The following is a 12133-nucleotide window of genomic DNA, read 5'->3' on the forward strand; positions in this document are numbered from 1 at the left end:
ATAACTTAGAGGAAATTAAATACACAATTTTAAACACGCTTAATTGCTTAACTTATACATTTAATGATAAAAATGAAAGTTGCTTAAATTTTATTTATAATACGAATTTAAAAGTGTGTTATAAATTGTTTATGTTAAAACAAGATATAAAATATCCATTTCAAACTAATAAAAAATTATATTTTTTTATTAATTATGTTTTAGTTAAAAGGAACTTATATTATATTTTAATAATTTATATTTATACGTAAATAATTATTGAAATTAATTACTTTAAAATAAACTACTTTCTCATTGTATATACTTTTATTTCATATCTTTTTAGATCTTTTATAATAATATTTTTTATTTAATTTAGTAATATGTATTAATAAATTTATATTTAAAATTGAATTTTACCGTACATCACATCAATAGTATGCTGGTAATAATACAAAGGTAAAAACGTTGTTTTTCCAAACAAAAGCAAGAGGTACAGAGATAGTCAACAATAATAATGAACATGCAAGATGTTTGGTTTATATATTGCTTTTATTTTATTATATTTTAGTTATAATTAGTTATATATATATATAATGTTTGTGAGTTTAATTGATCAATATATATATAATGTTTAGTGTACAAATATTTAAAAATAAAAATAAGATGATAATTTTGTAATTAAAAAATAAAAATAAAAATATTTTCTGAAACTACTAATATTTTACACTAACATGTTTATTTCATTTTAAATATAATTTATTTATATATTTATATATATTAAATTTAGATAAGATAGACTTTTATTGATATTTATTAAATATATATTATATATTAAAAAAGTTATATAGTAAATTGTTAATTAATTTCATAACCACTAAATTAAACTTTTTGTTACATAAATTACATTTATAGTAGAATTTATCTGTATTATGCGCGCTCAGCCGTTCTGGCCCGTTCACTGGTGGACATATGTATTTGGTAATAAGAGGATAATTCATAAGAAAATATACACTAAAGTCATAAGTCAAATATAATATATATAACCAAACTTTGTTTTATTACTTGAAAATAGTAAATATAATTAATAATTGTCAAACGTTGATATTTAAATAACCAAATTGAATTATAGTATATGTAATTCTTTAAATAAACCCAAAAATTGTATCGGACATCGTTTTCCCCAACAATTATAATGCATATATGGTAGAGTTGTGTTATCCTACACGTTTTACATGAATCATACGTCCCACCAGTGAATGGATAATATATAATTATATAATTAAAGAAATTTTTTCCTTTTTACAAATAAGACATAACTAAGACTGAGAACTATAAATTTTCAGAATTTATGAATTTTATTATTACTAAATAAATAACAATGGTTGCTGTATATACCTAGCCGATGAGTATCTGGTTCATTTTCTGTTAAACTCAACTCAATTTTCAATGACAAGATATAGATAGCATAATATAACACGCCAAATAAAAGAAAATAACAAAATTCCAGCAATTTGATAGTTTCTACTCTTAGCATAACAAAATGACTTTTAAAATTTTGAGAAATATCAACAATACTTACTCTCTAAAAGGCTAGTGATAGCACACTTCATATTAATAATAAAATTATGAGCATAATTTTTATAAAAAAATTAAACGTTGGTGTTAATCCTTTTAAAAAGGTTGTGAAGAAATTGCAAAGCTCGTGAAAGCTTGAATTAGAATTGAAGCTGGGTGGCTCTTTCCCAAAGTAAAAGCGACTTAAACTCTGGTATGAGCCCATTCCACATTGCGTAGAAGCAACTAATTCTCTTCTTCCGCTTCTATAAAACCCACACAGCACAACACTACCCCAATCCAAAGAACCCAAACACATAGAACGTGAGAGTGCACTAAACCTTGAACTGCAAGAAACAAAATGAATGCAAAAAGCAGCTTGATACCAACAACAAGCACCCAGAAAGGTCCTGCAACCATGACAGGGAAAACATTATCCGGTGTTGGAAACCTCATAAAGCTTCTTCCAACAGGCACTGTTTTTCTCTTTCAGTTCCTAATCCCTGTCGTCACAAACAGTGGACACTGCACAACCTTGAACAAATACTTAACCGGCGCTCTCCTCGTCATTTGTGCCTTTAACTGTGCCTTCGCTTCCTTCACCGACAGTTACACCGGCACCGACGGCGAGAGGCATTACGGCGTTGTCACGGCCAAGGGACTGTGGCCCTCTCCGGCGTCGGAGTCCGCTGACTTGTCGGCGTATAAGCTCCGGTTTGGGGACTTCGTGCATGCTTCTCTTTCGTTGGTTGTGTTTGCTGTGTTGGGGTTACTTGACACCAACACTGTGCATTGTTACTACCCGGGATTTGAGTCTGGTGAGAAAATTCTGTTGCAGGTGTTGCCACCGGTTATTGGGGCGGTTGCAAGTGCTGCTTTTGTGATATTCCCTAATAACCGCCATGGAATTGGGTACCCTACTAGCGCTGATTCTAATGATCCTACCCAAAAGTCCCAAACATAATCTCGTGTTTCATGTATATTGTTGCATACACCAACTTGCTCTATTTTGGTTCTACATTTGTTTGTACCAATTCTCTCAGTGTTTGTATCTTGTTAAGCATGATATATAAGATCAATTTTATGTGACTTTTAAGGCTTTGTCTGGACAAGGGACATGAAATAGAGGGGGGAAAAACATAGGAGATGAGAAAGGATTAAAATAAAATAAAATAAAGTGTTGTTTAAATAGGTAAAAACAAGAAGAAGAAAAATAATATTCTACTAATTTAAAAATACTATAACTTAAATAAATTTTCATGGTTTAAATATAGTTTTTATATTTTAGTAATTGTTTTAGTTTTAATTCTTATATTTTAGTAAATTATTGTTTTTTCTCTATAATTGACGTAATTTAATAAAAAAAATTGATATTTGATGTTTTAAATTTGTTATATCTAAAATAAAAATAAATAAAACCAAAAAAAATCATGTTCTCTCTCCCTGTTTTCTCATAATATTGGTCTCACAAAGCTTTTTGTTTATCCTCCTATATTTGTGAATCAGAACGAATAACCTTCTATCTGGTTGTCCTCTTTTCTTTCCTTTTTCGCATTCTTTCCTCATCCAAGTGGACTGTAACAGTAACGCGTTCCTTAAATTTGGTATGTATGGTTTTGGACAGTGAAAGAACTTTGAAAAACTTAGAGACAGAGTTATTCACTTACAGAAGCTTTTACAGAAATTGATGTTTGCCGCTAAGAACTGTGAGCACACTTTATTTTTTGATAAAAGGCATAAGAATAATTTTACTTCTCTTGCTCTTCCATGTGGGACTAGATATCGATTACTTTTAACATGTGAAGGTTAACACAAGCTTTTTATATAATTACCCTATATGAATCTTTCCTGTATTTTTATTATTATTTAAAAAAAAACTATTTTTCTTACACAATATATAATCATCATATAAATGCTAAGACATTATCTGCTTCCTTGTCTTGTATTTAGTTACTTGGCCAAGAAATGGCTAAAAAACGTAGAGTGGGAAAAATACCTTAAACTAGTAAAATTTAAACTGATTGGAAACAGAATTACAATAGGAGATCAATACATGGACGCATTCTTCACTGTTGATTCTCATCTAACGTAGATAAATTCTTAAGTAATAGCTATTTATCTCAATGCCTTTCCTGAAAAATGGGTAGCTTTTAAAAATAGGTTCAGTTTTTACACATGGCGCAAGTGTTAAAAATACATTTTTAATAAAATTTTTACGAAAAGTCCACATAAAATAATTAAAGAATTTATCAATAAGTTATTAATTTAAGTAACACATGTTTATTTTTTAAAAAATAATATCCTAATTCAAATTTTGTGTATAAAATAAACTCATACAGAAAAATATTTTTTTTAAAAATAAGTGTATTTTAGATAAAAGAATTAATTATTCTTTATGGACTGGGCTGCAAGCTCATGACTTCAACCCAACTTGAAGGACTCATTGACATGACATATAGAGACATTAATATTGGATTGGTTGACTAAATTTCTTTTAATGTGAATTGCACCTTTTGCCAAGCCCATATCGGCACGTCATCCCTATTTTATTTATTTCAAGAGTACACTTCAAAATAGAGTATACTTCAATGTTTCATTTTGATGGACGCCAAAATAGTATTAGTAATAAAGGTATCTTATCCACTCCTGAATATTATATTTATTTTTTAACATAATTTTCTTATTATATTTTTCATGAATCAGGTAATTTATCATGCATTAAGTATCTTAAATATTTTTTTTTATATTTGTAGTTTTCTTAAGTAGTATGATTAAAGTAAATTTAAAATTTGAATCTCAACATATATACTATATTAAATCAATCTATTCTAAATTAAAAATAGCAAAAAAGTAATTATAATCTAGTTGACCAAATTGCATGGCGTCTTGTGAAGGGAATTGACAATGTAGGCTCTTCTTAAATTTGGGCTCATATTTCCAGAAACGCTGAGGGGACATTAGAGCTTGCGTGTAAGTTTTGGATGAAAGTGGGTACCCACTGGAACATGAATGCAGGTAGTGTTGCGTTTGGGGTTTTTTTTTTCCTGAATAGGGTTTAATCAAAAACATTTTATGCGTATGGGGTTCTTTGACCAAAAATTTTCTGTTTAGGATGATTTGTGAGTGTCGTCAAAACTGATGGCAACACATGATCAAGTATCGGCTGAAAAAATGCCGACACAGTCATCAGAAATCAATTTTAGAGAGCGGTTGTTACGGAACCGCTCTCTAAAATGGACTTTTGAGAGCGGTTCAATTCGAACCGCTCTCAAAAGTCATGTTTTTAATTTAATTATTTTCCTATTTTTCTCTTTCCCTTTTTTTGTTTTTTTACATGCATAAAATTGTAATTTATTATTATTGATTAAAACCATTTAAATAACTACAAAATTTTTAAAATATTCAAATGTCTAAATTAATATTGATCTAATATTTTTATTTTCAGTCATTTTTATTTTAAAATAATATTTTCAATTTTATTTAACTTACATTGCTTATATATTCATCTTTATTTCACTTAATTCCTTATATTTTACTCTAATTTTTTTTAAATTAATCTAATTTATAATTATTTGATGCATAACTATATTTTAATCTTTCACAATTTTAATTTATTTACTATTTCTTATTTATGTGACATAATATTTGTTGAAATATTATTACAAATTTAACAACTGCAGATTCTTATAATATAAATTTATTAATTAATGTTTTTCATTCTTATTATTTCAATTTTATTTTGTTATTCATAATTTTATATTTTATTAACCTTATAATAATAATCACACATAATTTTTCCTCATATATTTATTCAATTTAATTCTTTTATATTTCTTATTTAATTATTTTTTACATAAGTAACAAGAAAATTATATATTTTAATTTAACTATTTTTTTATTTTTCTATTTTTCTATATTCCTATTTATTAATTTGAGAAAATAGGAAAATAATTAAATTAAAAACATGACTTTTGAGAGCGATTCAATTCGAACCGCTCTCAAAAGTCCATTTTAGAGAGCGGTTTGAATTGAACCGCTCTAAGAAGTGAATTTTAGAGAGCGGTTGTTACGGAACCGCTCTCTAAAATTGATTTATGAGAGCAGTTCCTTTTGAACCGCTCTCAGTATTCGGGTCTGACACATGTGTCGGCATTCTTTCAGCCGATACTTGATCATGTGTCGCCAGCAGTTTCGACGACACTCACAAATCACCCTAGACAGAAAATTTTTTGTCAAAGAACCCCATACAGATAAAATATTTTTGATTAAACCCTATACAGGCAAAAAAACCCTTGTGTTTGTGACGCCTAGTTCACTTAGATATATAATTCGATTAGGTTCTTTTGCCACGCTTTATTATTAAATTAATTTATAACCTTAAATACCAAATTTCCTGATATATACGTACAAGTATTAAAATTATAAACACTTATTGTACTCCACCACCCCGGGCAAAAAAAATAAAACAGTAGTTGTAAACTCATGCCATATTTAAATTACTTGCAATATGATGCAACATCATAATGTTAAGGTTAATCGGATGTTGCATACAAAATTATCACAACCTTAATTGAACTATTTATATGAAGGTACGAAAATTAGAGGAAAGGACAATATTCATATATGGAATTTGGAGACCTCATCAATTTGTGGCTTAGTTTCAATCAAGGGCACTGAGAATTGTCCATAACTTTACAGCTAACACATTGTTATCAAAATATACTATATTACTTCTATGAATCAAGATTTTCTATGGCACAAGTATTTTGGGAGGTGGTAGGGTTGATTCCCATATACCTGTTACAGAACATGGTGGTGTTATTTTGACAACCTTGTGCTTTATTTTCCTGCACTGTCTAATGACATTTTTCTGAGCAGATAGGTTTACTTTCACAATGTCTGCCTTCACTATATGGTGATCAGAAGTGCCTTTGGAAGAAATCACTGAGTATGACCCAGGAACAAATTTGTAAGGTGAGCTTGAAGAAGTCAAAATGTAATCAACTCTTGTGCCATACTTGCATGTCCCCTGCACATCTGTTCGACCATTCAAATTAAACTTTGTTGTTTGAACATTGACCAATCATAATAATAAAATAGAGTTATATATGTTTTTGGTCTTTCTGAGTACTCATTAAATTTTATTTATTTTTAATCCTTATATATATTTAATAAAAGTAATGTATTTTTAGTCCCTGGTTAAAGACTAAAAGTGCATAATTTTTATATTTATAAGGACTAAAAATAAATAAAATTTAATTGCGTCATTGAATTAAATTTTAATAACTTTATAAGAACGAAATTATACTTCATATTAAAACAAATTCAATTAGTAGATAAACAAAGGAAGAAGCAAAATACTTTGGCCTTTGGCAATGATGACAATGGGCTCACATTCTCCTGCATAATCCTTTGCATCAACATAACCCTTTGATTTCATGAAGTTCATCACTTCTGACCTCGGCCTAGGCTTTCCAAGTTTCTCATAATACTACAACAAATGAAAATTCTCTAAGATGTGTAGTTTGCCTTGTAGGAATGGAAAAGAAACAAAATTTAATGTAATTAGTTGTGAGAACTTAGAATTTTACCTTAAAAATATCTGTCCATCTCTCTGATGAGTAATCTGCTCCATATAGAGAATTGAGACCTCCTGCCAATATGTGAGGAGGCTCATTGGAATGGATTATTGCATTTACTTGCTTCATTCTCCAATTCTCATCTAAGTGGTCGAGTTGAGTAGAGTGGAAGTTTATTTCACCTGCCCAGGGCACATCAATTGTGGCCTTCAAAACATTCCTACAGCACACAAACAATTGCCATTGCATTTTTCACACATAAAAAATTAACAAACTAATTTGAAACTGAAAAGTGGCAATTATTTCAATGGAATCATGAGAGTAATAAAGCACCTGAAATCATCATCATCAGCAATCTTTTGAACTTTCCACTTCTTAATTGGCCATTTGGATAAGATGGCATTTCCATATTCTGGAGCCCAACTCTCAGCAAACACATATTTCATCCCTAAGGCACCTGCCAAATCAGAAAGAGGCTTCATGTTCTTCTCTTCTTCTGCCTTCACATCTTGCAATGCCAACACATCAGCATCAATCTCCCTGAGAACTTCAAGGATGCTTCTACTGCTTGTGAATTTCTCAGTGCTATCACAGTAATTCATAATGAAAGGAAAGCATACAGGAGACCTTGCTGGAACTTGGTGTCTTCCAGAAACATTGCCAAAAATTGTATCTGATGTACCCTCTTTGTTTTCCATTGAAGCAAGCAATCTACTATTTGCCAATGAAATCTCATTATCAGGAAGATTAATAGAAACCTTCAAATTTGATCGTGGCATAAGATTCTGTGCCTTATGCATAGATGCATGCAATGGAGATTGCTTTAATATACTCTTGGGAAAATCACCTTTTGTTGAATTCTTCTTGTTAGATCCCTGTTCATGATTGGAGACAACCCATTCATCAAATTCTGAAACAGCAGGTGCAAGGGAAAACATTGCAACATTGAATGTGGCAATTCTAATAGGCCTTACAGATTCAGACTCAACTAAGAGGCCATTAGAGTGACTTATAGATTTGTTGTGACACAGTTGTGTTCTAGAGTTACTCTTGCATTTCAATTTCCTAAACCTTTTGACAACAACTTTGGACCTGGGGCGCTTCCACAATAACCACAATATCCTTGAATATAGGCGCCGTAGTTTCCTTCTAATGACACTAAGCATCTTGAAGAGAAAATAATTGCTTACTGGGAAGAAAAATAAAGACACAATGCTTCTGATTTCATGAAATGATCATGCTTTCTTCTAACACCATAGTTTGTGGCACATCTTAGAAGTGAAACGAGTCAATATATGGAGAAAGTAGTGACAAAGTTAGGTCATAACTACTCCACGGAAGAAAATAGATAGAGTCATAAGAGTTGACAATGGTGCCATGTTGTTGAGCTTCTTTTCCAACACAAGAAAACAAGCTAGGCCAACTGCTACCAACAAGAGCAGATAACTAAACCCCTTTTTATATTAACTAATAAATAACAATGTACGTAGAGTTTTTATTTTTATCTTCCGTGAAAAGTTGTGTCACGTAATAATCTTATTCTATTTCAACAGGATTGTCTAATAAATTAAATACTTATAAGATATTTGTGACATAGATAAACAAAATAATGACAACGTAATTATAAAAATAATATATGTTAATTAAAGTCTTAAGCACATTATTAAAGAATTGAAATATAATTTTTTTATTAATTAAAATATTATTAACGTATCTTTAATGTAATTTTTAATAAAAAGAATTATTTATTAATGAATATTTTAAGGACGCTGATTAATATAAGATAATAAAAAATTACATAAATTAACTAATGGTTTTTAATTAAGGTCAGCCAAATGCCCAATGAAAGTCTCGATTACGCATCCCGTGATTTGCAGTCATTTTTGACTGGAAAACAGTGCATAACGTAGGCTGATGCAGATTTACATTTTTTATATATAATATGAGCGTTGAAATCTAGCTTCCTCGGATGTATTAATATTATAGAAAGCTAAAATGTAGTTCCAATTATTGTTATTTACGTCCAAAATGAAAAATTAATCATGCATTCCTCTCATAGCTTGGTCTGGGACTGGGAGCTATTATTATATAAACATTAGAGATCTCTGAATAAATTTGCATATGCAGAGTGCTGTTATCATTTGAATTTAGTTATTCTAACCCTACCAAGCATTGTTGGGAAAACGGGGATTTTTTAGAGTCCTTTTCACTAAACAAAAAGTCAATAACGTAGGTAGAGAAAGTGAGAGACAGACAGACAAAATCTGAAGAGCTGAAAAGCACACCAAAATCATCATTTTATAAATTGTATAAAAAATAAGTTTTATTACAACTAAGGTGTCACCAATTTAACTAAATTCCCGGTGAATAATAGGAGGAGCTTCAGCTTTACTAGCAGTAATATTAGAGTTTTTTTTTTTTCTCTTCCTGTTTAATGGACTCAAACTCAAGATTTTTTATTTATTTATTTTAATAAATTCGAAGTCGAGACTTTATTTAAACAATATTAAACCATTCGTTACTTAAACTAGTCTCTATTAATGTAATATTAGAAATTTAAATTATGTTAAAATATTTTTTTATATAATAATAAATTAATCTCACACCTAATGACACATGTTATTTTTAAATATTTTATTCTCTCTCTTTAATTTTAAATTTAAATTATTTTTTGTTCTAACTCTTTATATATCCTTTTTCAATTTTAAATATATTTATTTTTTTAATTTATATCTTTTAAGTTCTTGCTGAATATTTGGAAAAAATCCAATGCAATAAATTCAATACTAACCAATAATAATTTCCACAAGTTATTCTTACACAGAAAAAGACTATAATTACCTTTTGACAATTTATATATTCAAATAATAATGTCTAACATTTTTTAAGTCTTGAGACGTTTCTTGCTTTAAAATAGAATCGGATCCTTCTCCTAAAACTGTGATGCAAAAAATAATAATATAGTATATAATTCAGAACACAAGTAGATCTTTTTCCTTTTACTTTCTTAAATTAATAACTACCTCTCATATTAATCTCATTTTCATTATTTTCTTAAAAAATAATTAATCTTTTAAAAAATCATAAATGATTATTACATATATATTTTAAATCATACTAACTTTTTCATTAAAAAATAATATTTCTGCCATTTACATAAACGATAATGAGTTTTTAAAAAATAAAATAAACAATATTAAACTAAGAAGAATCTATTCGTTTAGAAATATAAAAAATGATGAACCCAATAGGATTCAGTCACAATTAATTTAAAAGTGAAGTGTGATTCCAATAATATTAAAGATTGAAATCTTATCATATTGAAACGTTTACCTGATCATTATCCTCGAGTATGAACGGTTAATCATTGTATACGATGAAATAACATATATTAATATGATGAAATAACGGGCGATGGGATTGAATTTTTTCATCCATACATGCTAGTCCCCAGCAGAATAAAAGAGCTGAGTGCTAGAGTCTTCTTTTTAAATTTAGCGCTACTGGTAGTAAGCTTTGGTGTTTAGCAGAAAATTTCAATTCTGTTCTTTTTCAGCATAAGAAGTTCAAAGATAGACCTGCTAGTATGTGCCTGATTTCGTAATTTTTAAACTGTTTGGATTGTTGTAATTTGCAAGATTTGGGTTTTAAAGGAAACCATTTCACATGGCACAAAGGAAATATTAGGGAAAGGATCCATAGAGTTGTTGTTAATGATGCTTGGAGAATGTTGTTTCTAAATAGTTCCTTAATTCACCTTCCTCTTTTAAAATCTCTATTATTCTGGTCTCTAGTTAAAAATTAAGGATAAAAATGGTTATAATTCTCCTAATAGGTCTTTTAAATTTTTAACCCCTTAGATTTATCATAGCAATTTTCCCATTCAAGTTAAAAATTCCTGGTTAACTTCAAGAACTTGGACTGAAAATTTATCTTGCCTTCAAAAAAATATTTCTAAATGGAATATTAATACAAAATTTCTGTAAGTTAGCTTTAACTGTTAATCTTTTTTTTAGTAATTTGATGAAATCTTTGTGGAATGAGTATCAAATTACCTTAGATTAAGACGAATTTTTTGGGCCCACCAATACAAGTACAACTAGCTTAATCTAGGTGATAGGAATAATAATTTTTTTCTATAAAACAGTCCTTATTCGTAGACAAAACAACTTTATTGAAGCCCTTAAAGATGACCTGAATAACTAGGTTTTTAATCCTCAGAATCTTCAATTTATGGCTGTGAACTATTTTAAGAACATCTTTTTTGACCCCTATCTCAATAGTCCCCCTTTAAAATTGTCTCCTCTTTTCCTTCCCTTATGAACTCTGAGTTAGTTGTTTTAAATGCTGGTCTGAATAAGGAAGAAATTAAATATGTTGTTTTTAGTATAGGAAATTTGAAATCACCTTTAAAAGTCAATGGGATCTCTTAGCTCCCTTTGTCTATGACTTGGTTAACAACATGTTTCATAACTCTTCTAAAATATCTTAGATTAATACTACCTCTATTGTTCTTATCCCTAAAATTGACAACCCTGTCCATCTTAAGAATTTTAGACCTATCTCTCTTTGCAATGTGAGCTATAAGATTATTACTAAAATTCTAGCCAATAGAATTAAGAATTCCTTACCTAGCCTAATATCTGCCCTAAACCCTAAACAAGCTTCATTAAAGGTTGGAAGGGTATAGATAATACCCTTATACTTCAAGAATTGGCCCACTCTTTTAATAAGTTAGGGAGGAAAAGTGGTTTTATGATGATTAAACTTGATTTAGAGAAGACATATGATAAGCTTAGATGAAATTTTATTAGGATACTATTCAGCAGAGTGGTTTGAAAATTGAGTTGCAAAAGCTAATTTATCATTACATTTCATCCCCCTCCATGTCAATTAGTTTGAATAATGATAATACTACTAACTTTAGCCCTAATAGGGGTATCAGGCAAGAGGACCAAATTTCCCCTTATATTTTTGTTCTTTGTATAGAGAAACTAGCTCACTTAATCCATGATAAA

The 12133-nt window shown here is 29.2% G+C and overlaps 2 protein-coding genes across 2 annotated transcripts; one reads left to right on the top strand and one right to left on the bottom strand.

Annotated features, from left to right (window-relative positions):
* Window positions 1–1852: 1852 nt before the first annotated feature.
* LOC113852969 (protein DMP2-like) lies at window positions 1853–2544 on the top strand. Its single transcript, XM_027483395.1, has one exon. It carries the CDS (start codon window positions 1898–1900, stop codon window positions 2498–2500), a length of 603 nt encoding a protein of 200 aa, XP_027339196.1. The 5' UTR covers window positions 1853–1897; the 3' UTR covers window positions 2501–2544.
* A 3701-nt stretch (window positions 2545–6245) lies between these two features.
* LOC113853059 lies at window positions 6246–8316 on the bottom strand. Its single transcript, XM_027483504.1, has 4 exons — window positions 7449–8316; window positions 7128–7335; window positions 6898–7027; window positions 6246–6573 (listed from the first exon to the last, which is right to left on the bottom strand). Exons 1-4 carry the CDS (start codon window positions 8279–8281, stop codon window positions 6287–6289), a joined length of 1458 nt encoding a protein of 485 aa, XP_027339305.1. The 5' UTR covers window positions 8282–8316; the 3' UTR covers window positions 6246–6286.
* Window positions 8317–12133: the final 3817 nt, after the last annotated feature.

The sequence above is a fragment of the Abrus precatorius genome, unplaced genomic scaffold (assembly GCF_003935025.1).
Source record: "Abrus precatorius isolate BTA unplaced genomic scaffold, Abrus_2018 Scaffold10, whole genome shotgun sequence".
Classification (NCBI taxonomy): Eukaryota; Viridiplantae; Streptophyta; class Magnoliopsida; order Fabales; family Fabaceae; genus Abrus; species Abrus precatorius.